This window comes from Parambassis ranga, unplaced genomic scaffold (assembly GCF_900634625.1).
Source record: "Parambassis ranga unplaced genomic scaffold, fParRan2.1 scaffold_21_arrow_ctg1, whole genome shotgun sequence".
Lineage (NCBI taxonomy): Eukaryota > Metazoa > Chordata > Actinopteri > Ambassidae > Parambassis > Parambassis ranga.
The window spans coordinates 9,698,765-9,724,897 of record NW_021144767.1 but is presented as its reverse complement, the minus strand read 5'-3'; the positions used below and the strand labels follow the sequence as shown (position 1 = coordinate 9,724,897).

At 41.1% G+C, this 26,133-nt stretch overlaps 1 protein-coding gene across 4 annotated transcripts in view; it reads right to left on the bottom strand.

The window, feature by feature from the left end:
- dnah7 (dynein, axonemal, heavy chain 7) overlaps positions 1 to 26,133 on the bottom strand; it is a 52,358-nt gene that overhangs the window by 24,277 nt on the left and 1,948 nt on the right. For all 4 annotated transcript variants that reach the window (XM_028398381.1, XM_028398384.1, XM_028398383.1 and 1 more), the window contains 35 exons: positions 25,684 to 25,864; positions 25,514 to 25,586; positions 25,200 to 25,325; positions 24,865 to 24,984; positions 23,323 to 23,506; positions 23,029 to 23,208; positions 22,660 to 22,932; positions 22,399 to 22,526; positions 22,064 to 22,142; positions 21,610 to 21,834; positions 21,307 to 21,453; positions 20,826 to 21,005; positions 20,508 to 20,648; positions 20,063 to 20,430; positions 19,034 to 19,220; positions 16,647 to 16,840; positions 15,662 to 15,860; positions 15,361 to 15,501; positions 14,370 to 14,582; positions 14,178 to 14,287; positions 13,050 to 13,218; positions 12,394 to 12,496; positions 11,810 to 11,937; positions 11,432 to 11,644; positions 10,724 to 10,822; positions 10,198 to 10,446; positions 8,462 to 8,611; positions 6,584 to 6,766; positions 5,733 to 5,909; positions 5,403 to 5,534; positions 3,844 to 4,065; positions 3,256 to 3,453; positions 1,602 to 1,757; positions 1,287 to 1,455; positions 379 to 505 (listed from right to left, as the gene is read on the bottom strand). In XM_028398381.1, the coding sequence (XP_028254182.1) occupies positions 379 to 505; positions 1,287 to 1,455; positions 1,602 to 1,757; positions 3,256 to 3,453; positions 3,844 to 4,065; positions 5,403 to 5,534; positions 5,733 to 5,909; positions 6,584 to 6,766; positions 8,462 to 8,611; positions 10,198 to 10,446; positions 10,724 to 10,822; positions 11,432 to 11,644; positions 11,810 to 11,937; positions 12,394 to 12,496; positions 13,050 to 13,218; positions 14,178 to 14,287; positions 14,370 to 14,582; positions 15,361 to 15,501; positions 15,662 to 15,860; positions 16,647 to 16,840; positions 19,034 to 19,220; positions 20,063 to 20,430; positions 20,508 to 20,648; positions 20,826 to 21,005; positions 21,307 to 21,453; positions 21,610 to 21,834; positions 22,064 to 22,142; positions 22,399 to 22,526; positions 22,660 to 22,932; positions 23,029 to 23,208; positions 23,323 to 23,506; positions 24,865 to 24,984; positions 25,200 to 25,325; positions 25,514 to 25,586; positions 25,684 to 25,864 (5,924 nt within the window). The remainder of the gene's footprint in view (positions 1 to 378; positions 506 to 1,286; positions 1,456 to 1,601; positions 1,758 to 3,255; positions 3,454 to 3,843; positions 4,066 to 5,402; positions 5,535 to 5,732; positions 5,910 to 6,583; positions 6,767 to 8,461; positions 8,612 to 10,197; positions 10,447 to 10,723; positions 10,823 to 11,431; positions 11,645 to 11,809; positions 11,938 to 12,393; positions 12,497 to 13,049; positions 13,219 to 14,177; positions 14,288 to 14,369; positions 14,583 to 15,360; positions 15,502 to 15,661; positions 15,861 to 16,646; positions 16,841 to 19,033; positions 19,221 to 20,062; positions 20,431 to 20,507; positions 20,649 to 20,825; positions 21,006 to 21,306; positions 21,454 to 21,609; positions 21,835 to 22,063; positions 22,143 to 22,398; positions 22,527 to 22,659; positions 22,933 to 23,028; positions 23,209 to 23,322; positions 23,507 to 24,864; positions 24,985 to 25,199; positions 25,326 to 25,513; positions 25,587 to 25,683; positions 25,865 to 26,133) is intronic.

The window sequence follows — 26,133 nt, the reverse complement described above, 5'->3', positions numbered from 1 at the left end:
TAATTTGATTTGATTTTGATAAACACTAACATCAAAAACATCTGAAGTAACTGTTAAAATTAGGTGATGTATCTGTGTAATTGTTTAGGTGGATTTAAAACCTGCTTTAGGATATGTGGTCTCTGCCGTAAACAATGTAGCAGTGCAGGGAAAAGAGGATAAAGAATACATCAACCTCCCAAGTATTGAAACACAAATGAATTATATATAGTAACTGGAATGTATTATTTTCTACCTCCACAGCATTGTAGATTCTAAAAAAACAACTGGCAGCACTTGTTGTATTACACAGTACATTAGTAGACTATATGTAGTAGTTTGGGTATGAACATTCTAAGTAAAACACACAGAGCATGCTAGATAATACACTGTAGTTACCTTATGGTAAAATGCCAATCTATGATCCTGGAGAAGATTGTATACATAGTCTTCTCATCAAAGTCATTAATGGTGATCATGTTGAAGTGCCGCAGGAAGCGAGGTGTGACTGCGTTTCGCCCCCCACCTAGAACACAAGCAGGACAAAATCTAGAGAACAATTCTGAAAGCTGTATTTTACCATGTATGTCCGGTCCAGGTGAAGGTCATTTCATACTGTATTTTAACATTCAGTATTCTTTTGGGCTTGCAGAACACAGCATGATTATTACATAGAAACTAATCAGAAGGGAGTGTGCAAGGCTTTTACTGTTCTGAGGTTTAGCAGGGTCATCAAAATTGGCTTTGCACATTTGAAATAAAATCTCTGCTCTTTAAAGCATATTTAGGCATCAATTTAAGAAATGGAAATGAACCAAGAGAAAAAGAAACACAATTTAAAAAAATGTTTGCCAGTAATTTTTGTCAAGTGTGTGGGTTTGATCAGACAATACCAGAGATGCACAACACTTAAAACACTGAAAAACTGTCAGCTCAGGCACCAGCAGCAAATACTGTTGCACTGCCACCAGCCGAGAGCGGCAGCCACCCCTTTCTGTTTCATCTGTCGCTGCCAGCAGCCTCAGTGGACACGGCTGCTTTCATGTTTACACTGGTAGCTGCAGTGGAGGCGGATGTAATAAACACGTTCTATTTGTAAGAACCTCAAGGCACCAAGGAGTTTCACATAATAGTAGGTAGAGGTTGGAGACACTAACTCCAGAGCACTTTAGCAGAAGGTAAGTAACAGAGGAAGAGCGTACTGTACTCATCCTCCAAACAGAGATCAAGAGCTTTGAAACAACATAATTGATGTAACAATAATATTTCCACTAAAGAACCTTGAGGTTTCCACAGCTGCTACTCACCAGGTGGTCCCATAGCACACATGATCTGGATATCCACCAGGTTAATCATGGAGCAGTCCTTCATGTCATACCAGTTCCAGTGATCCAGCCACTGACGCAGCAGCTCCACCGGCGGCTGGGCACCATAAACCTCCATGGCTGGCATGTTCACATCATCCACAAACACAACCTGATAAGATGTAACATTATGTACTGATCAAAACAATGCACCTTTGTACTGTATTTCAACATGTATGCTTCACACTGTTCAACTGCCAAAACAGAATGACTGCATGCTGTTCAAATATAAAGCATGAAGTGATGAAGGAGCTGTACCATTTTCTTCCCCAGTGGTGGGCCGAACACTCCTTTGCGGCGCTTATCTAGCTTGGACAGGATAATGTTTTGGGTCTGGGCGGCTGTAGTCTGGGCTGAGAAGTTGATAAATAATGGGCTGTATACATCCTTCTGCAGCTGATTCAACAGGAAGTCCTGGGCAAGAGATATTTGATATAAGCACTGTTTACAGTATTCAATCAACATGAACATCTATGCATTTACAATGAAATGGTCACACTGTATGAAAAAAACTATTCAGAAATTCATATTCAAAAATACTTTTAAATGACATGTGAGAATTATTCTAAAAAAGCAATAAAGGTCTTGATGATTGTTAACTGCACTTTGGTGCTCATTCAGTTGAAAAGGTTTTAAAACATGCCCGCACTATTCTAAATCTGCATGCTGTACCAGCAGAGCTCATTGGAAAAGATCGTTTCCAATTTGATCCAGACGAGTGGTTGTGAGAAGCTTTATAATCTAATAAATGTGACATTTAGTATGTATTACATCAGATTAGTTAATCGTAGAAAATGGCAAATTAGTTTACAAAGGACATATGACTGCATATGAAGCTAGAAGTGCTCATTTGGACATTTTTTGTTCATATGAAGAGAGATCATAGAAGGGAGATCTGGAGTGTTTCATTAGGATTTTATCCATTAGGGAGCATGTGGGATCACAGAATGATATGACCTTGCTTGTCCCGTGCATAAGCTTACACACAAGCTTGTGAAATCACGTAAATTATGAGCTGCATAATTAAAGCAGGGCTGGTGATGTGAATGAGCACAGCATGCAGCTAAAGATCATCCTCATTCTCCTCTCTAAAATATAAACCAGTAGTACAGCTTGTCTGCCTCCCATCAAAGCAGTGTGGGGGCCTTGTACGGTCTGCAGGCTGCGACACGCAGACAAGCAGGAAGCGGAGAACAAGTAGAGCTCCACAGTGAGATGATCTCACCCCAGAGTCTCAAGTTCGAGCACATGGTTGAACTAATGAAGCAAAGGGAAGAAGGGGAGGATTAGTCCTTGATATAAAGAGTCAGAGCTCTGCTGAGAGATGCTCTGTATTCATTCAAGGTGGTCGTCTCACACCCGGTGTCTGTTGCTGTGCTTCGTCGGAATGATTTGTGTGGTCAGAGCATTCTCTCTATCCTGGGACATCATAGAGAGGAATGCTCACATGGACAGTGCTTTTTCAACAATTACTTCTGCTGACAAAGACATCTTCATAGTACAAAAAGCCATGTCGGTCCACAAATCTTATTCCTATTGAAATAAAGTACATATAAGCTAATTAATTGTACCTCTGAATGCTGTATCAACATTCAGGGTTAGAAAGCTACTGAAGCTGACTGTGTGATAGAGAGACACATGTAACAGATGCCCTAGGGGCATTTGGTGTTAAATACTAGACATTAGTATACATTAATAAGAAAGTCTGATGCTGGGGGAACCTGCTGAAGGTGAGGGATTCCAGGCCCATTTCTGGAAGATGATTTTCAGGGTGAATCTGAATCTGGTTATGGCAGGCCAGGCTGCCAAGTTTTATAACACAGCTATACTTCTAGCATAATTACGTATCTGACAGTTCCTGGGAAAGACTTTCTTAACATCAACATATCAAAACAAAACATTGGTGACTCACTGTAATGTAGACACTCTTGCCAGTGCCAGTGGGGCCAATGACAACAGTAGGCTTCTGGTGAGTGACGAGGAGCTCCATCAGTGCCATGTATCGCACGGTGTTCTCAGTGGGAACAATGATCTCATTAAACTGCATGTCCTTGGATATGGGGGGAGCAGCCTTTAGCTTATCTGTCCAAAGCTCCCACCTGCCTGGGCCCTGCCGAAGAAAATGGAAGATATATATTTGTGATGTAAAAGACTGGGATATCAAGTTTTGCTTTGGTCTAAACTTTAGTCAAGGACATTTGATGACATAGAGCATACACACTTATCTGTCTGTATTGTAGACATTAAGTAGAATATAGGTATGTGCACATTGACGTCTTAAATTCTGTGGTACCTTTTACTTTAATAAATATTAAATAAATACTGTACATTGGAATCTTCTTACCCCCAACAATCAGTCACTTTGGGAAGAACTACTGCACTTTGTGTCTGTTGTCAGTTATACTACAGTATAACCACATGTAGTTTTTTTTTGTAGTTTATCAAGAAGTAACCAAACTCGTGCTCAGTTGCACAAGCAGCAAAAGCAGAAAAGACTTACCTCTTTAATAAAGCAATACTGGTAGACTGTTCCCTCAGTGGGCAGAGGAATGGTCAGCTGTTTGGGTGGAGCCTCAACAGTGGCCAGAATGTTGTAGAGGGTCACGGTGTCCTGGCTTAAGGGGCCTTCCAGTATCTCTCTTACCAGCATGTCAAACTTGACCCGGCCCATGTCATCACAGCTGGCGCCCACTGACCACACCAGGCTGAACACGAAGATGCCCTTTGTAAAAGGAAAGGACAACTTTTATAATATTTCAGAGTAACAACTCTGCTGCATGGTATCTACCTTTAATAAGGTTGATCGACTTTCATGTGATCAAATCATCACATGAATTTAAGGGCATCATTTCATTCTTTTGTCAGAACCTACAGGGCCCATAAAACCCTTAGATCATAACACACCAAACAAATGGAGAGGATAGTTCTTGGAATGTACATTATTAGTCGGCAACAGAATAGGTAACAAGCCACACTGTAGCAAAAGTAACACAGGCTGAGAAACACAGGAGTGAGGGTTGAAAGGCATTGATCAGTGCAGGTTGCCACAGGGGGATAATAGCAGTGCCATAAAAGACAGGATTAAGGCACAAAATCAATTGGAAGCCATGCAGGGGGGCAGCAGCATCAGCTCATCTGCTGAAACCTCTTTTGTTATGTGTGGGCCTTTAAAGGTCGGGTAGGAGATTTCCTTCTGATGCACTTTTTGTTAAATTAGTGTAACTTCTCTTTACAATCCGATAACAACCAATTAGTTCGGCAGCTTTGCTTTAAAATGAACATCAGCCAATCCTGCGAGGCGCCCCTGCGCGGAGTATTGGCTGGTTGTCACTCTCTTGCTGCTCTGCGTACATCAGAGAGGTACGTGCATGATGGCTGAAGTCACAGCGTGTGTTTACTTTCAAAATCTTGCTGACTCTCACTGAGTTTTCAAAATCTCCTACCCTACCTCTAATCAAGCAGACCTGATGAAAAGTAACCCTAAAGTTGAAAATAAATGTGCTTTGTTTTAGTTTATTATATCTGTATATCTTGGGGGCGGAGGGATTAAATGACACCACACTTAGTATTACAACTGTCTAATTTCAATCTTTTTTACGATTCACATTCAATTTAATTTTTAGTTTTCACAGCTATAACTCACTAAAACTGGTGTCAAGTGTCCTACTACTGTAGGTCTCCTCCACTTATCAGTGTGTGACAGGCAGGATTATCTCACCGTTTGACTTTTAGCTTGAATAGACTGTTACCTACTTGTCTGCTCCAACATTGAATTGCTTGCATCAAGTTTTGAAGTTGCATGATAAAATGCGTTCTTTGAGAGGTGATATCATGTCTATTCCCTTTTGTATTTGATGTGAATATCACACAGCTGTTCCTTTAAATTCAAAACTTTGAGCCCCATGTGTTTGAATGAACAGACATATTCTACTCTGTCTGTTAAATCAGGCCTCGTAGGCATCACAGTTACAGAAGTGAGGACAGTGACCAAATTGTTTAACAAGCGATACGCTTAACCCTTTCACAATCTGATCTTGTTAACAGTAATCGTGCACAAACCTCCAACCAGGAGCAGATGTCTTGCTCTTTCATATTCTTCAGCTTTGCTTCATGGTGAAACTCATCCATCATGCAGTCCATCAGGTTCATCAGGGACCTTACTAGATTGGTGTCAGAGGTTGGAGACAGTTCCTGAAATCAATCAAAAAGAGACAACTCAGATCAAGGTAAGCTGTATGTGTAAGTAACTGAAGGGTAAAACTAAAACCAGAGAGGTCTAACATTAGATATGAACCCATCAAGATTCAAAATACTTATTTAGGTACATTATTAAATAGCAACCAGCTGTAAAATCTGAACTGGGTTAGGAAGGTTCAATCAGCTCAGCACCTTGGCAGCTTTTCGTATGAACTCCAGGCACGGTGGCAGGATGCGGTCAAAGAGGGCGATGATGAGGTCTTTGTGAGTGGCATTGACTGTAGTTGGCAGAGTATTGAGCCAGGACAGCATTAGAGGCCGCCAGCCAAGCATATGGGGCTCCATGTAGATCATACCGCAGCGAGACACCTGCAACAAAGCACATATATCACAACTGAGAACATACAACTTGTACCCTGTACGAGCAAAGGAATATTCACATTATTAGAAAACTATTGGATGAAGTGCTAGGACCTAGAGGCGGACATGCAGAGTATATTGTAATGATTATCTGATGACAATGCTGCAGCCGTTATTGCAATCCTGTAGTACGATTAGCTTCAAGAAGAAGTACAGGCAAACTATGAGCAGAGATAAGTAAGAGAGACACAGAAAGTTGAAACAGAGAAAAGAATTTAGGAAAGTACAAAATAATATAAATCAATCTTTATAGACAGAAAGAGAAGAGAGATCAACAAGCACTATGCACAAAGGGAGAAGGGTTCATTGTGATCACAACAATTTCAATGCCTCTGCATTCGGCATGATGAAAGCGACAGATGCCAGGCTATAAAGAATCAAAAATAGAAGTGTCTGTATTAAGAAAGTACAGCGAGGGATGTGCAAAGGTGTTCTCCTAAGGCAGCTAGGTACTGCAAGCAAAACGCTTTATTCCTGCCTCACAACAAAGAGCCATAGGGAAGGAAAAGACACGAATGGAAAGGTCTTTTGTTTTGGCAACTGACAATTCATCAGACAGCTTAGCCACTTGTGCCAGTTGATTAGGAAGAATACCAACACTGTTAAATAAAAGTGCCTCTCACCGTGGCTGGTGATGCCACCTCCAGGTCCATCGGCTCAAAGATGAGGCTCATTTGGGGTGACATCTGAATGATCTCGCCGCTCATCAGACACAGCTTCTTGTTGTCATCAAGCACCGTGTTCATGTTCTCGATCCACACAGCGTCCACTGGGCCATCAAAGATGAGCCATTTTCTGTCAGGACTCTAAGAGACAAGAAACATGGCAGCACATAGCTTGAAGCAGCAACTGCAAAACAACTGACAAAAACCCTGATTTATTAATACTGATCACACCATGGGAAGCTAAATTCTGAGTGATTATACAGCTGATAGGTTCATAAGAAGTGCTCAAAGGTAAACATGGTCTCCACCTCATTTTTATAAACACTGTACCTATATCCACATCCTGCATTAGAATTAGAATAACATGGAGTGGCTCAAGATATGAAACAGCCCTCGGGCAGTCGGCCTTTTCCTACAAGGCCATTAGCTGGTGGAATAAATCCAGCCATTTGTTGAGCCAAAATGATTTTATTATTTTCTCAAGGTTTTTAGAACCCAGAGCTGTACACACTGATGTTATTTTATTATTTATTAAATCCTGTGTTGTGTATGCCCACGTGTATTGAATATGAACTCACCACTAGCACTTTGCTGCATATTATGTAGGTTGGAGAATGATTGTTGTGACAGTATTAACTACCTTCTGATGTGTTGTGCCATTACATGAAATGTGTTTTTTATGTATATATACACAGATGTTTTTATTGCATCTCTACAACTGCTTTCTGCCTGACTAGGAAGCTGCCTCCGTTTCTATTTTAGGCAAAAGCAGCTGAAAATGATTTTTCTTTAACACACAGTAGCTTAAAACTATTCATCAAGATTTCTATAGGAAAATGTTAATGGTTAAAATGTTTGTTTATTTTATGTCCATTGTCAAAATGTAAACTCCACTCCAACAGTACTATGATACTATATACTATATATTTGTCCAGAGAGAAATCAAGAGAGTATAAGGTGTCACAAACCAACGCTGATAACACAGTCCTGTTTTGAATAATCAATACTACACCTGCACATAATAACTGGCAAGACATTGTTATATCAAGAAATCGGCCTTGATATCTGCTAATGGCCAATAATATGAGCAGAAGCTGAACGTGTCTAAAGTGTACTGTGTTCCCAGTGGATGCATCAAACTTGTGTATTATGTCTGGCAGCATATACAAGAGATAAGCTTGGCATGAAACTGCTAGCATAGTTGCTTTCTGTTTGTGATACCTCTGCATTAGCATTCCTGTAAGTTTAATTACAGTTTCAAAATTTCATTACAGGAAAGAGTTCTTAATATATATCAGTATTAGCAATCATGGCCATAAGGAGTTGAATAATATTCAGGATATTGGATTTGGGGCTTAAATTCAATATTGTGCATCCCTAATTACTCATACTAATATATAAGTAAGGGCTCTGTCTGTTCTACAATAGTTTAATATAGTTTGTTCATCTTTTTTTCTTTATTTTAATCTGGAGCATTCTGAGCCACTTGTAAAACATATTGTCTTTCATATACAAAGTGTCTTTATTTGAAAATGTTTGTACTGTATAACTGTGTGATGTTTGCAGCCTGTATAAACATGGAGTTGCTTTTAAAAGAAACGACCTTGAGATGGGGATCACTATTTGAGAGACCCAGTAGAAAAATCCTAACTTGCCTCCTCAGTCCTATCCTGAGCACCAGGATGTGTCACATGTGCTGTTGTAACACAAAAATCCTTGTTTCTAATTGGCTTACAGGGGACCAATGAAATATTATGATCCAGCCAGGTCAAACATGCTGTGGTCCCAAATATGTGTGTTTTTGTAACCAGACACACTCAGAGGCAAACATCTTACCTGCGAGGCGGCAAAGGATCTATAGCTGACAGCAAGGATGCCATCAGACCACTCGTGAGAGACCGGGTCAAACTGGCCATACAGCTGTCCCATGGTGATAGATTTGGGGTTGATGACTGTGATCTGTACTAGGTTCTCATCCATCAAACCCTGGTGTAACAACCACAAACACACATGAGAAGGCATTACCAAAGAGAGATCATAAAGAAATGGTACATGCACACATACACAAAGATGGACACACACAGGAACACATGCAAGATTTTTGCATTTTAAAGAAGCAACAATAAAAATTGTGTTCTAATGTGTGACAAGGATGTCATTTGACTAACTTTTCCCTGACAAGACTAAGTTGCAAATTGCTAAGCGAATGACAGAACGTCTGCTGAGGAAGACAAGCAAAAACTGCAACAAACAGCCGTTCAGACAAGCTGTCAGTTTGAGTTAAAAACAACAAGAAAGCAAACTGCTGGAGAAAAAACAAGAGGGGAGCAGGGTTGGACATGATCAGTGGATGTGCAGCGACAAGGATGACGATGATAAATGGGGCATTCCCTTCCATCAGCAGGCCTTCATTGGTCTCCTTGGTGGGATGCCATGCAAACACAAGAAGCCAGTTCTGGTCCTCTCTGAGAGATCGATAACTACTAAACAAAGGCTACTGCTCTGACAAATTGAATGGATGTGTTTACTTGGGACAAACATGTGGCACAGATAAGCCTTGGATACTGAAGCTGGATCCATACTCCACGAGAACAGAGAACTCCCGTCCCCCTGCAGATGTTACGCCCACAAAATGACGTCATTTTTTATTTGTGCAGCGATCTCAGACACATGGCCCAGGCAGAACTTTTTCTCTCAAGGCTGTGCATCAACCATGCTGTGATTGGTCGAAATTTATTGTGGGCGTGATGAATGTGGAGAAGCACAAGAGCTTCTTCAGGTGAGAACACACAGACAGAAGGAGGAAGTACAGCGACGATGGACAGTTTAGATGAGCAGCTGCAAACAGCTCCTGGAAGGAGAAACACGGCGCACAGAGGAGAGCGTCTGTCCAAAAGGTGGCGATAAAAACTAAGTATTGATCTAACCCAGTATTGATCACGGCGTTACATATGCTCGCGCACATTAAACCCCGGGAGACGGGATGTATTATTGCAGACAGTCATCCACACGTTCACAGAGTTAACTCACACAGACCAGAGGTCTGCTACAGTCAGCTGCACTGATCTTCTATCTATTGTCATGCTGTGCGCCCTCTTCCCTGAACATTATCAGCTCGTTAGGCCAGGTAACCACGACTGTGCTCACAATTTACAACACAACTGCATTGTCAACCTTTTGTGTGTGACGTGTGCTGCGTAGGAGGCCGTATGAGGAGTTCTGCACACACACGTCTCGCGGAGTATGTAACCTCCGTGGAGCGAGTTCTCTGTTCTCTGTTCTCACGGAGTATGGAACAGCCTTGAGTGTAACACATATTTTTACTTGACACACAACATCAGGATTTTTTTTATAGATTGAACAAGTTCATAGCTCAAGGACTCAGGAAACCCCGTTACATTTTCTAATAAATAAATGAAGAAGAAATGCATGGCCACCCATCAAAAGATTTTTTAACATTATTTGAAAGTACAGCTTGTCTCCACTCACTATAATTATTATAATCACTAATTACATTAGACCTTTATTCCTTTAGCTACAGTCTACTATTTCAATTTTAATGGGCAACCAACCTTTTTACAGACGTCATGAAGGGCAGCAGCCAGCACACGGTAAGCACTGGTCTTTCCTCCAAAGGGTTCACCCACCACCATAAAGCCATGCCTCACTATCATCATCTCAAATATCTGCAGGATTTTCTCAGCAAAGAATTCTGTGACTTGTAGGTTCATGTGCTTGCAGTTTTCCTCAATGGCCTCCAGCAGAACGCGATAGTCTCGTTTTGGGAGTTTGACTCCAGGGAAGAGGTCCGAGGTGATGCCCTGAGATATAAAAGGTAAAGTTGGAGTGCACAGAGTATTCAATATACAGAGTACATAACCACAACCTACAAAGGAAATAAAAAGGCTAGCATGGAGGTGTACGAAAAAAAAGTACCCAGAACCTTGCTGTAAATATTCACTTATGCACACACATGTACTGTATATATTCCATTTACAGGTTACCAAAAAATGTGTTTCTATTCCCGATGTGCCAAGCAGGATCGTATTGTTGTGCTCACTGTGCTGCATTAATCAAGACAAGAAGAGCTCCACAAACCTCAAATAGCTTCAGATCATGGGCCAAGAACTTTGGCAGATTGACATCAATAATGGATCTCAGCAACAGGGTGTCTTCATTCTCCTCTGGAAAAGTGAGCTGCAGTGAAAGAACAAACCCACCCCAAGGAGAAAAAGAAGAAGGCAGAGAATGAGACACATAAACAAAGGGATGGGAGGAGAAGACATATAATGTGACACAGCTGATTATTGGCTTTTACGAGGAAACAAATGACTCTGTGACAGGCACTTCTGTTACATTTAAGAAGAGACATCAGAAGCTGTGGGGGCAAATCAAGCTGTATCTACTAAGTTGATATAGCTGGAAAGAAAAAAGAACATGAAGGCAGCAGGTCACCCAAGTGGGGTCACATCCCCTGCTTGTCCAACGAAAGGAAGCCGATCATACTTCTTTCTATCTCACTAACTATTCTCTCTCAAAAAACAGTTTGGACATGAGCAGATGGGGACCAAGCATTTTAATGCCAGAAAAACCAACATGTAACTAACTAGTAAATAACTTCTGCATTTCTTCTGAAATTAAATAGATTTTGAATGATGTTCACCTTTAAATTATTTTTTATAAAGAAACCAAAATGAGCTTTTTGCTGTGTGTTTTTAGTTAAATGATCTGTCATTAGGCATGTAAATAAATCATGGTTATATGTTTGGGATCATTTCTGATACACAACAAGTTGTGTTTTCATACCTTAAGGTTTCCAGCAGCAGTTAGCACAGACTTTACTGCTCTCATCCCGTAGTCATAGTGATGTTGTGAAGACAGCTGCTCTGAACAGAGTCGATAGGTGGCCACTATTTTCACTGACAGAGGACGTGCACTTACAAAGCCGCAAGAGTAGAGCACGATCTCTGCGATCAATGCGTAGTCCGGGACCATCATAGCAACGGTCCTGAACAGAGCCTGAAGTGAAGAGCCAGTTTTGCTTTATGACCAAGACATTCAGAATGTCAATATATTTTTGATCAACATAAATTAGGCCTGCATTTTAAAATATTTTCTCAATCCTCGATGTATTCCAAAATTATAAAACAGAACGGAAGCAGAGGTCAAGAAGGGATACTGTGCCTTTAAGTTGTCTGGCAGTTCAGAGCGTCCAGCGTAGCCAGGATTCATTGTGATGAAGACAGCACAAGAGGGGTTCAGTTTCAGCTCTGTCCCTTCGAACATCAGCATCTCAGCGTGGGCAGCGATTCCTGGGCACAGATGTTAGCTGTAGTGTTTTATGCGTAATTTTCAGAGCTGTTTAAATGTTTTCAACAAAAGGCAGCAGACTGATTACTGATCATTCATGCTGCAGTTTTAGGAGGTTTTTTTATACACCATATATTAGAATTTTGTCAGATATGAAATATATGTGGCCATAGACTTCTATAAACCTTTATGACAAGTAGACTTCATATTAGGCCCAACTGTGATTCTCAATCAGGCTGACATGCTGTAGGACACACCGTTGTGCTACAACACAGGAAAACTCTTCCTAAAGCTCTGCTGGCCAGCCCACATGAATTGCCTTAGCTCAGTGTTCCACCACTTTGTAGTCTAAACCTACCTTTTTGCTGCTGAGACTATGCCGAATTTGTTTCTGGCAGACTGACAGCTCATTCAAAGTTTGAAGAAAAAAGGAAGGCAGAATGTCAACAAAAACCAACCTCTCTGTATGGTGAGAATCTGTTGAGCCACCACAGACAGCACCTCCAAGTCAATGCGGTTAAACTCGTCAAAGCAGGCCCAAGCTCCACAGGACAGAAGGCCCTGGTCACACAATTTACACAGAGACATGCACAAAAACATCAAACAGCATTTGTGATTCAATCATTTAGTCTGGCTTTTGTAGCCTTACATATTCAGGATATCACAATCACTGCTGGGTAGCTGCAGGAATGGTGCAAGAATACGGTTTATTATTCAACATCTGCTCCATTTGGACGTTGTAGCAGAAGCAATGTTTATGTGTTTTTATTCATATATCCACAGCCAAAAACAACTGCACCACCAAGCAATATTATATTTATATAGACATGGTGCAGTGGTGTGTACAACCTGACATTTTACTTCCTGTGTGCCATTCTGTGACAAGAGGAAGTAAGAAGGAAGGAAATGTCACCCCTGTGTCATCTCTCTGAAGTACTAGTAGTTATGCTGGTGGGATATTCCCAGGTAGAAACATGTGCACACTTCAATCAGAACAAAGCTGATAACATGTGTGAATGTCTTCTTCTAACTATTTGAGGTCAATTATTTTTGAATGCTTGGCTTCAACCAAGGTTTTGTAGTGTATCATTTCATAGTACAACATTTCACTCACTTTAAAGAATTTGCCTAGAGCTATGTAGTCCAGTCCATCAGAGCAGTTAAAGACCACACACTGCTTAGCCACTGCTTTGGCTAAGTCTTTGGTAGTTTCTGTTTTTCCTGTGCCGGCTGGACCTTCAGGTGCCCCACCTAAGTGGAGGTGTAGGGCACCAAACAAAGTGCTGAAGGAAGAAAGAAAGCACAAAGTACAGTGATTATCACTAATGTGTTTTTTAAATAAACTTTAAAATGATGGCAAAAATGCATATTTTGTTTAACCTTGTAGATAAACCTCATAGGTGAAGGCACATTGGAATAGGAAATATATAGATCAACACTTCACATTGCTAGAGAATGCTAATTATTGTATAACAACATAATTAATCTCAGCCACATCTACTAATTGATACAACCACTGCAGTAACTCATATACTACTCAACTACTTTGACTAATTAAAAATGATGCTCTTAAAGGTAGGGTAGGAGATTTTGAAAACTCAGAGAGTCAGCCAGATTGCAAAGTAAACACACGCCCCTTTCTCTCGGAGCTCACCCTGATCTGTGACTTCGGCCATCATGCACGTATCTCTCAGGTGCGCGCAGAGCAGGAAAAGAGTGACAACCAGCCAATACTCTGCGCAGGGCCCACCTGGAGGATTGGCTGATGTTTTTATGTTTTATAGCTTCCACAGATGATTCATATTCTTCGTTTTAATGAGAAACTGTCGAACCAATCGGGTGCTATCGGATTGTAAAGAGAAGTTACACTAATTTAACAAATAGTGCATCAGAATGAAATCTCCTACCCGACCTTTAAGAAAAATACCTTACCAATACCATACAAGACTGTGTCAAACAGATACTGCTGGTACAGATGGGAAGCCGTTTCTCAGCCTTCAGTTTACAAGAATTTAGGAAGAAGTTGAAGGTGTTGACGTTTTTTTTAGGTTAATGTGTTCAACAGGTGTATGACCTTTACCATTGCCTGATGGCCTTTAATTCATTTATTGAATTATTTATTTCATATCACTTAAAGATGATTTTATTTGACATTTGACAATGGGGTAAAATGCAGCTGAAGACATTTCTATCAAAGAAACATTTGTGAAAGATGAAGTAGAGAAGCTTGCTTTGGACTTACCGGTAGCAGCGGTCAGTGAGTGGAGTAATAACCAGTCGTGGAGTGTTGCCCAGGTACTCATAGCCGTAAGGCAAACCGGCATTGATCATCTTAGTTTGGAGATGGTTCTCCTGCACAACAGTTCTGAAGTCAATCACTGAATTTGTAATATGAGTTGACTTTGATCCCTTCTTCCTAAACATACACACTTACCACCCAGTAGTACCGCAGTTGACTCAGCCACTCAAAGTCATTCTCGTCACGTACTCCCTTTTGCACCAGCGTGGCTAAAACATCCCTGGCATGAACGTCTAACACAACAAGGGCGCCGAGGGTCACCCGGTTCTGCTTGGACAGTTTTCCACGTACAAGTGTCACAATGTCTTCAATCTGTTTGTTGTTCTGTTCCAGGTAATCTTCTAGGGCCTAAGGAGGATACACAGCTTCAAACTAAAGACCATACTGAGCTAATCTACACATTCAAGGTCACAACTTGAATCCCTGAATAAAATAGCATCAATGGAAAGATGTCTACAGTCCTGTTAATACTGTAAAACAGAATGTTAAACAGATATCTGTGGATGCTCTCATTCATCCAGGTCATAGTCATTTCCAGGAGTTTAAATCGAGGCAAGCCACTTGGGGGAGTGGCCAAACGTCTTCAACACAGAACTGAAGAAGCCACTTGGGGGAGTGGCCAAACGTCTTCAACGCAGAACTGAAGAAGCCACTTGGGGGAGTGGCCAAACGTCTTCAACGCAGAACTGAAGAAGACACTTGGGGGAGTGGCCAAACGTCTTCAACGCAGAACTGAAGAAGCCACTTGGGGGAGTGGCCAAACGTCTTCAACGCAGAACTGAAGAAGACACTTGGGGGAGTGGCCAAACGTCTTCAACGCAGAACTGAAGAAGCCACTTGGGGGAGTGGCCAAACGTCTTCAACGCAGAACTGAAGAAGACACTTGGGGGAGTGGCCAAACGTCTTCAACGCAGAACTGAAGAAGACACTTGGGGGAGTGGCCAAACGTCTTCAACGCAGAACTGAAGAAGACACTTGGGGGAGTGGCCAAACGTCTTCAACGCAGAACTGAAGAAGACACTTGGGGGAGTGGCCAAACGTCTTCAAAAAACAATCCGAGTCCAGGTGCCTCGAATTAAACTCTTGGAAATGTTAAACAGAATGTTATGTGAGGTATAATACAAACCTTCTGTCCTGAATTAAAAGCTTCATGGATGTCCTTTGTCCAGTAGACCTGTGAAACGCACAGCACAGTCTGGCCTGGCCAGGCACGCACCCAGTTGATCCTTAACTCATTGGGGTATGCCTGGATTGCCTGTCCTATTACCTAAAATAGTCAATTATGGTGGAAACACTGAGTCACACAAGAAAGACAAGTCTCACATTCTACACAGCGTTTATGATATTTGGATTTATGAAAAGCTATTGTCTGAATCCTCTATTTGACATAAGCTGTAAAAATGATGCACTAACAATCCACACCATACCTTATGCAAGGAGGCAATCATGCCATTCTCGAGCTCCAGAAGCCATTTTTCGACCTGGCCCCTGGCTTTGGAGGTGGAAATGATATCCAGGAGCTGTACCATTTCACCCTCACTGCTCTTTATGTCAGTGATATCCAGGGCAGCAGTGAACACCACACTAGCAATGCCTTCAAAGCACTTCTTCAAATGGGGCTGCACTCTGATGAAAAAAATTTACCAACTTTATTGTAGATGTTAAGAGTACTATAAATGTGAGCTAATTGTCAATGTATGCGTTAGATATAGTGGCAATGGCTGTGAGTTTTGTCAGATGGCTCTGTGTGCACAGCAGTACAGCAGTACATTTTAGATACATTTTAAGAAAACACTAGTTAGAATACCTATACCTGTCCAGGGTTATATAATACATGTAGAAGGCTTTGAAGATGAGATTATGATGTCACATTGAAGTTGATTTTGACTGGTAGGAAATAGACCGTCATCATCATTCTATTAGGAATTGTGTGGAATTTTGTAATATTTAACACATGGATTCTTGGCCAATGGGTCACAGCTTATATTAGATACAGAGAGACTACCACACTAAAACAAGTTTTAGTGTGGATTGTGTGTGTCTTCAGGGATGTGATGAGAATTCCCAGCAGTTAAGGGGAGAATTGGGGGATAGCAGAGTGTAAACGGAAGGAGGTGATAAGCCTCGAACATCTGTTGCCTGGAATCACATTCATTATTAACCAAATGCCGCGGGTGAAATTAGACAAGGGTGGGTTAATAGTGAGAACATCTGGGGAACCACTTTGGAGGTGGTTGCAAGAAGACATGGGCATTCTATAAATAATGTACACTAGCTGCATAGCATTTTCTAGCAGTGAAACCAGTTTTGGTACAACAACTTGGCATGTCTACATGTGCTATACTGTTATTGCAGGTGATGAAATTCATGAGTTCCAAATATATTTACAGTTGTGTTCGCAGGATGGTTTACCTTGTGGGGTCCTTGGTCTCTGAGAGGATTTCCAGCAGCTCCTCATTTGAGAGGAAGAAGAACCGTGGGAAATAGAGACGTTTCATCTCCAGGTAGTTGTTAAGACCTTTGAGGATCATTTCCAGCAACTCGTTTGACTTTTTTAGCCTTTCCCGCATGTTGTCAATGGCTATTACTGCCAATACCTGCTTGTCCTATACAGACAGAAGAGAACATTGCTTTGAAGCACTGATCACAGAACATCAAAATACAGAGTCGATTTTTTAGTAGATACTTTATGTTCCACACAGTACAATAATCTAAACCTATCTGATTGAGATGACACCTCATCTGTTCACTACTTCAATATCCTCTGAACTGACAGGTAATCACTAACCTGCTCTCATGAATATGTTAGCAGGTATGAAATGAAGACAGGTCACATTTATTTGGAGTAACAAAGAAATGAAAAGAACAAACTACACAGTGATTGTGGAGTGAAACATCTTTTGGATCAAGTCACAATGCCAAAAACAAAGCATTAGTACTTACTGTGTCTTTTATTACTAAAGCAGGGTAGAGATATCTTTGCATGTTGCTTTGCAGTGATTTAATCTTGATTAATAAAACAATATAATTGTTCTTTTTACAATGACTCAACCTAATTGTATTACAATCATTACACAGGCTAAGGGTTTCTAATAAACTGTTATTCTGTTCTGTCTTCACTCTTATATTTGTATTTGGTCCATTCTTTCAGACAACAATGCTATAATAGGTCTATTTTTATGTTCACTGTGCCAGCAGGAAGCTATTCATGAGCGCAATGTTGCAATGTGTGTATTTTGTGTGGTAATGTGGTTTGTATGCACCAAACAGATGGCTTCAATGGACAACATGGACTGTCCACAGCTGATATACCAGGTTTATAATCTGCACGGCAAAAAAAATAAACAAATTATACTGGAAATAAAATATTTTTCTTTGTTACCAGCTGACACACACACAGCAGTGGGAAAAACATCTTGTATCTTAGGGTAGACCCCACACAGTATTACCTCTGCATGAACGCACGTTTTTCAGCACTTTTCAACTCCTGCATACTTTGTGCTATTAGAACCGTTCAACCACCAAACTGTTCAGCTTTTTTAGGAGAAGGGTGCTTGGATTTTTCTTTTTTCAACTATTTTTACTTTTTAAACTATTAAGCTTCTTTTTCTAAAATGTTCAGCCCATTAAGAATGAATGGAGAATGTTCTCCAAACTCCCCCAACTTTGACCTTCAACTACTGCGTCATACTTTAAGCTACAGAAACTGTTAAACTATCATTCTGTTCAGCTGTTCGACTACATTTGAACTTGTGTTTAACTATTCCAATGATTCAACAATTTTTAAAATGATTTTTACATTAAAGTGAATGGAGGAGCTTTGAAAGGCTAAAACTCTGTGATAGTTTAACTGACGGACACCATTCAACTTTTACACTGCTCACGAAATGTTCAACTATTACACTTGTATTCAGATGTGGGCTATCTTGATTGGTTTTCGAACTGGAAGTAGTTTATCAGCAGTTGTTCGGAGGGTGCAACCCCCATTAAAATACATGGGGTCTTCCCTGACAGGAGTTAAAGTAGTTTTATGCCCGGTTTACACTGTGCGATTTTAGGCTGTCGCCGACGAAAGACAAGCATTAGAGGAGAATCGTGGAGAAATTGTTGGTCGTGGCTCTAAATCAGTGGTCTTATGTCGCACTGTGAGACAGGTTCTACAATGGCCATTGTCAGAGTCTTGCGACCAAAGACAAGCTGAGATAAAACTCTAGCGGTGTCAGACACTTAGGAGGACGGTCTCACAAGGTGACAGCTGCTACGACCTGTCCACATCCACGTCTTCCTCCTCCTCGCATGTTGACGTACGAGGTAACCTGCGATTGCCTGTGATTCAGTAATGGTCATTGTACAATCTGCACGCATCAAACTTGACGTCGTCCCAAAGATTATTAGATTCACGTCGTGTAGTGTGTCATGCAATGGTCTTATAAGATCGCTAAAAATCGCACAGTGTAAAGAGGCCATAACAGTCACCTGTGTCTCCAACTTAGACAAGCAGCCAGGCAGGCAGGGCCGTTACCATAGTGACAGGCTGACACACAGAAGCATACAAAGCAGCCATATTTGTAGTCTTTATCAGACTTTAAGCATTGTATCTGTAATATTGTCATAACATTGTACACATGGTCTATATAATTGTGGTCCTGTAATATTGATATTCTAATTGCCCTGGAAATTAAATTCTCCGCTGGAGAATGCAAAGTACTGAAGAAGCTCATGTCCTTTCACAGAGAGTTCACTAAATGGATGTGCTCTGTTACTCAACTCTAAATGAAGTGAAAAATGAACGAACTTACCAGAGAAACTTGTTTCATGGTTTCTCTCCATGTTTTATCAACAGCTGCAAAGCGACGTCCCTCCTCAGCCATCTGTTTCATGATGTCTGGGGAGCTGAATATAGGCTCCAGGTAAAGCCAGGTGGACTGCACCTTTAGCCATTCATCCAGGATTTCCTGGAGAAGCAGCAACTTACCCTCCCATTCCCTAGAGTGTAGAGAAATATGATGATCAATTCTGTGTGCTTATATTATGTTACAACTTAATTTCAACTAGTTTACAGCCTAGAGTTACAAACAGGAGCAAGTGGTTGGGATTGGTCATTGTAAAGGATATTGACTATACCCTCACTGTGGTAACAACCTCTCTACCCCACAAAGCTCTATAATTGCATCATAAAGTTTTCATGCAACATTACATTCATTATAATCAAAGTCTTCTTCCTCTGGCATTTGATCTATTTTATCATGATACAGTACAAAAGCTACAGGGAATCCATGATGAAACTATGCCTGCCAATCAATGCTCCAACAATCTCACCAATGATTTTCATTTGGCTAACTCAGTGTAGTAATGAGTTTCTTGACTACACTTATGAAACTGACTCAGTATTTAAGCAGAGCAGAGGTATCCGGTACATGAGAACTATGTAAGTTGTTTCTTAATTCTACACATCTACACTCACTCACCTCTCACTTCTCTGCTGAGGACAACTGGCAATCAATATAATTTACAAATAATTTAGATTTATGCAATTAGCACATTGACATCTTTTTACCTTTCATCAGATTATGAAAAGGTTCAAGCACCTCTGAGGTCTGCTAGCTTTGTTGTGGGTGTTGTAATTTACATACTCAGATTATTACAGAAACAGGTTAACGCTGATTGGTCTGAACCACTGTTTCAGCCATGGGTGCATAGCTTATGGCTTGAAACGATGGATTCTCACGTAATAAAATCTGTCACCCAAGATAAATATGTGTGTACTTGATAGCCAATGGACTGCTATTCAACACAGTCAATCTAAAGCAACTGCTCCGCTCTCTTACTGTATATCCTCCTCAAAGGGCTTAATGAATGGTGAACCCCTCATGGTTTGTGTCTTAACAATGTGATCATCCAGAAGCATCTGGACCTCATCCACAGATGACAGGATGGAGGTGCCCGTCTCTCTGTAGGCCAAGAGGCTGAACTCCATGTCGTTCCACTCTGTGGCCATTTTCTCCATGGCCTTCTCCAGGGAGTACTCCTTGCTGGCTGCCTCACTGATGCCGTTGAAGCTGTCCAGGTGCTGTTCCAGGCGCATGGACAGGAAGTAAGACACACAGGCCTGGTCTTCAGATGGCTGCAGGGAGATGCCAGCCAAGTCTGACATGGCATTCCAATGGCGTTCACGCAGGCCTGGGTTGCAGAGTACCTATGCAATGATACAAAAGACTTGTAGTTTAAGCAATTCTGACTTCTGTTAGTAATAAATGTTGTTCATTTTCTGACCTGCACCATAGGAATGTGCTCCTTGAAATCATCCACCTTAGCCTTTATGGTGGTCACTATGTTCATCACAAGGGGCATGTCACTGAAGCCCTTTTCCAGCTTATATAGAGTGCGCCCATAGTTGCCAACATCAGCTTCTACCTACATGGGTACACCGTAACAGAAAAAAATTATTTAATAACAGCCTGCTCATCCTTTCCCTCAACTACCAAAAAGCTATACTTCATCTGTCAGATTAGTGTTATTAATCCACTTTGTCCTCTCAATGGCTCCCATCTGACCTGTATTTAATACAAAGTGATTAACCAGTGTTTGTACCTTGTCTGGGTTCACATTGGAAAGTGGCCCATGGAGCCATTGCTCATACTGTTTGAGGAAATCAGTGGCTGTCTCGTAGAGGCGCAGGAATGGTGTCAACTTGTCCTGTATTTGCTTCCGTTGTGGATACTGAGAGACAGACCAGCCGTAGGCCTCCTCCTCCAGATTGAAATCATCAATCTTTCCAAAGGAGAGGTGGTAAGGGTAGGATAAAGAAATAAAGGAAGACACAAATAAAAGACGATGGATAAGTGAATGAGTACTGATGAGTAGAGGAAATATAATATACCAGTTATACCTCCTTGGTTATTTATTTTACATGCAATGCTGCCCTCTAGAGGTTGATATTTGAAGAAAACATTCATTCATCTTTAAATAATGTACATTGCAATAATTCACTGAGCAACTAATGGGTATTTTACAGGCAAACAACCTCTTAACCTTTACAATTGCTACGGACTCTCTATTCAACTTCACATACCTTTTCCATGGCTAACTCCAGCTTGGCATGGAGGGCCTGGGCTTTGTTCAGGTACTTGCTGAGATCGTCCAATTCGCCAAAGGAAATAAAGTTCTGCACCTCTACAGCATAGCTTTGCAGTTCTTCCAAAAAGCGCTCACGGCTGAACTGTAATAGGTACAAACATCCTTTGATTATTCTCCTATATCTTTACCCTCATAATGTATGAATTGTTGTACAGTACAGTTTTTCAATGAACAAATACCCAAAACATTGATAAAGTGGGATAAATAGTGCTGCTGCAGGTAAAGTAGAAATGCACACCTCGAGGGCTTTCTGATATTGCTTTGTCTTCTCTGTAACTATCTCTTGGTGTTCCTTCATGATGGACGGCATGCGTTGAAACCACTGGATAGTCTGTGTGTTGAGCTCCATATCCATCGATGAAAGGGTGATAAAGTCGATCAGGAAACACAACTGTTTGTTGGAGTCTGCTAGTCTTTCCTCCAACACGGGCATCTCTGTGGTCACTACCTTATTGATGTGAGCCTGGATTGGTTGCAGGACAACAACATACAGTGGTGAAGGATTTATATTACAATAAGGTATTTCATTTCTGTTGTTCCTGTTACCATGTTGTACTAGTGTGTAGGTGTAAAACAAATTTAAAAAATGAAAAAGAAAAAAAAGACAAAATGTAATTTTTAACAACTTCGAGGACAAGATGGGAATGACTAGATGTCAAAGAGGTCTGTATGATGAAATGTTCTGCAGTCACCTTAAGTTCCATCAGTTTCTGAGTATCAAGTGGTGTGCTCAGGGCCGTCTTTGAAATGTTTTCAAATTCGTGGCAGAGCCTGTGAAAGGGAAAGCAGCAATAATTCAGGGATATACAAGGAGGATTCACAGATTTATAATCTTATTTGGATGCAGCTTGGGGCCGAGGAGCAGTACTGGGACAGAGGGCAAAATGTTTTACTTCTGTGAAGGGACAATTAATGCCTGAAGTCTATCAAATAGAAAGTACAGCTAATACCAATGAACAATTTCTTAATGGCAAAGAAAGCGTGCTTCTTTGGCTATGCACAACACTACAAATGTGAACTGACTGACTTTTTGTTGATTTCCTGATGGTCATGTAGCATCCGTGTTGTCAGTTTCTGCTGAAGCTCCTGAGCACACTTGACAAGAGAATGGATAAGCTTATGGGACTGGACTTCAAACATGCCAAGACGTACAGCCTAAAGTGCAAGGGATTAGTCAGAAAAACAATTAAACATTGAAAAACTGTCCCTTTTCTGTTTTAGGATTCTGCATATTACACAGAATAATAAATACAAGTGGAGTTTTGGCAGTATTTTTGTATGATAGTACCTTGTATGGTGTGTACTGGATCTGGTCTGCAAGCTGCTGGTAGTGTATCACCTCTACCATGATTTCTTGGAAGGAGTGCTGTTCCCTGAGGAACTGCTCCACATCTTCTTCTGCCTGCCCTGTGACCAGTGCAGCATATTTATCATACTCGTGGACATACTCCTTGGGCCTGACACACTCAGCCCGAAACACCCTCCGCACCTCCTCCTGATGCGCTTCAAGAATCTCTGGAAGGATGATGGGCTTCAGGGTGCTTCCACCTTCAGAGTGTGACTAAGGGTACAACCACAACAAAATAATGATTATGAACTTATGAACTTACTCTTAACATTACTGCAATATTATTATATATTATCCTTGTCTTCTTACCCACTCAGGGTACAATTTGGTTTCCACACGAGGTACCATGCTGACAGACCTCAGCATGAGCTCATAGACATTAAGGAAGGCCTCCTCGTATATTTTGAAGTCAGGTTTAAACTTGACCTCCCTGTCCTCAAGGACCAAATGGAGAACAAAGCCTGGGTGCTCACTTACATGGACTGAACACTAAGATGGTGGAGAGCAAAACAAAACAAAAACAAGTGCAGCACAGGACTTTATGAAATGATCTTTTCAGCTCAGCTCATTGCATTGCTAAACTGTTATAATATTGAAGCTTACCGGATCTTGGGAAATCAGACATGTGTAGTCCTGCATTGAGTCTATTGCAAGGCTCTGCAGTTGGGAAGTCATAAGAGTTGCTGCACAGTTGAAGAAAGATAGTAGGTTCGCCGGATTGCTTTGGGAAGGCACTAGTTTGTGCCTTGAACCTCGGAAGTAAATGTTTTGTACATCGAGAAGCCAGCTGGAAATAAAACCATATTTCAGAGCATATTAGCTAACAGATGTCAGAACACACCCATAAACTGACCATTGCTCTCTCCTCTTTAACATGAAGCAGAGCTATCTCAGCTCTGTGTTATTGCTGAAAAAACTGTTAGGGTTTGAGTTCAGTTTGACGGGCAGGCAACAAAAGGCTAAGATAGTAACAAAACGTTTTTTAACATAAAGCTGAAAACTTAAAAGTAGAACCCAACACAGAACTGAAACCAACCAGCCGGCTCTGGCTGGGAGCCCAATAAACCAGGAGGGTTGGGGCCAGAGGGCAGGAATAGGACATGGAGCCTGAGCTGTACATGTGAAGGTAGGGCTGGAGAATTGGCTGACTGCTGCAAATTCAGGCACCGGAGCTGGAGAGGTGATATGAGCAGGTACAGGGAGTAGAGGTGGACTGGAGATAAGAACAGGCAGTAGGAGATGAGCTCGAGCAGAGGCTGTGGCTTGTGCTGGAGACAAGTGCAAGCAAGAGCAGTAGAGCTGGACAGGTGGTAAAGAGCTTAACTGAAGAAAGATAGTTTGCAATGTCTGAAAACAGACGTGTTGTATTAGTGTCTCCTGACCTTCTTTCAAAACAAGTCCTTGGTGCTGCTAAGAACTCAATGCGTTGTTTGCCTTTTGCAAAGGTTTATTAGACAAAAGGCAAGCTGAAACAAATCCCCAAAAATCCAAAAGGCAAAAACTGAACTAACACTAACCAACCAACCATGAACAGAGAAAGTGACACTGTAATGCAGGATCAAACAGCAGCACAACACACGACAAACTGACAACGAGGAGACAAGACACAGGCGAAAACAGTCAGTGCAAGGCAACAAGGAAAGAAACACAAGAGGACGTAAAACACACACAGACACAAAAGGAAAACCAGCATTCAAAATCAAACAGGAAGCAGAGGGCACAGGAGGAATAAAGCCACGACTAATTAAAAATCAAGTCCTTTTTAAATAAACTCAAACAAAGGAAGCAGACAAAATAAAACAGTGATCATGACAAGAACATTAAGTCCCAATTCCCATAATGCAGCAGCTTTTAATGCAAGTGACCGTTTTTAAAAGATAGAAACGTTTCAAACCTAAACCAACGCACTAGGTCAACAGCATGAAATGTTAACATAAGTCATGCTGCATATATGTCTGTCTTTAATCACATGTGGAGGAGAACAGTTCAGTTTGTTCCTGTTTTATTATCCTGAGATTCAATTTAAGAAGCTATTTTTAAATAGCAACCATTTCCAAATTCATACAATATCTCATATAAACACATAGCTATTAACTTTGAGACCGAGGCAAGCTCTGCTGCTGTGATGTCATGATGTCAACTTACTTTTTCAGGAGGACACCTCTAGCATGGTCAACCTGCCGGTTGACTATCTGCTGAAACACAGAGAGCTCAATGGACTCCTCTCTGCAGCGGAACTCCTCTACATCTACCAGACGGAGAGTTCTGCAAGTAGGAAGCAGAGGGTCAAAATCAATGGGGATATATAGGTCTACACCACAGTAATGTTAAAAATGTGAGAATAGCACAGGAGTATCACAATGCACTGAGTAACTGTGAATACAGCTTATAATGAAGATAAGATAAGATCAAACTCCTACATTTATAAGAACCAAATCACATAAAATGAAGTAAATAAAAATGTGTTAGAGCATACTCACTTGTAAGAGACATCCCAAATGTGCATCACCTGCAACATGGTAGGGTTGATAGAATACAGCTTGTTATGCATCCTCTTTCGTGCACGGACAAACCATTGGTTCCATGGTTTTGGCAGTATTTCCACCCTAAAATGAAAGCATAACAAAGCTAATGCACAACAGTCAATTAATGATTCGAACGTTTTCCCATTGCAGCTTATTAAGAGTTTGCTTGTACCAAGACAACAAGTTATCCATGTATGGCTCAGTCATTAGAGGCATTGTAAGCAGTGTTTACTATGTATGTGTCCTCTGATCACATCCCCCTGACTTACTCAAGTCTGTGAGGGGGCAGATCTTTTGCTTCCTCCTCGTCACTTTCCTTTAAACCTTCAAAAGAATCCTTCACTGCAATCATAAACACAGGAAGCACAAACTGATTCATGTAGGATGCATGTTTGCATCTATTTAAGACTCGTGCTTTTGAGGGTAAGTGAATAAATACAGATTATTGTCTTGATGCTGGTCAAATAGTCATCCTTAATCTCATCCACCAGCAGCTCCATTGTTGTCCTGAAGCTCTGCAGGTGGCAGGGAATCCTTCCTCTAATGGTTTCCAGCCATGTGTCCTGCAGGGGAGCCACATTTACGAGGTCCATCCCTCTTTGGATGTAGAAGTTCAGCCTCTGTTGGAAGAGCATATTGCATCATTGTTAGTGGCAGTATACATTTTATAAGACTGACCTCCTTTGCACACTGTGCCTGCTCTACACAGGCACATCGTCTTGTTTAGCGCTCAATTTAAACCCAGGTCATTACTACAAAACAAATGTACACCAGAGTTACTTTGTTGAATGTAAAAAGGTGAAGACATCTGTACACAACTACAACCACTGAGACCAACACAACACAACAGTCAATAGGCTGCTATATCGGTGCTTAACCTCCATTAATT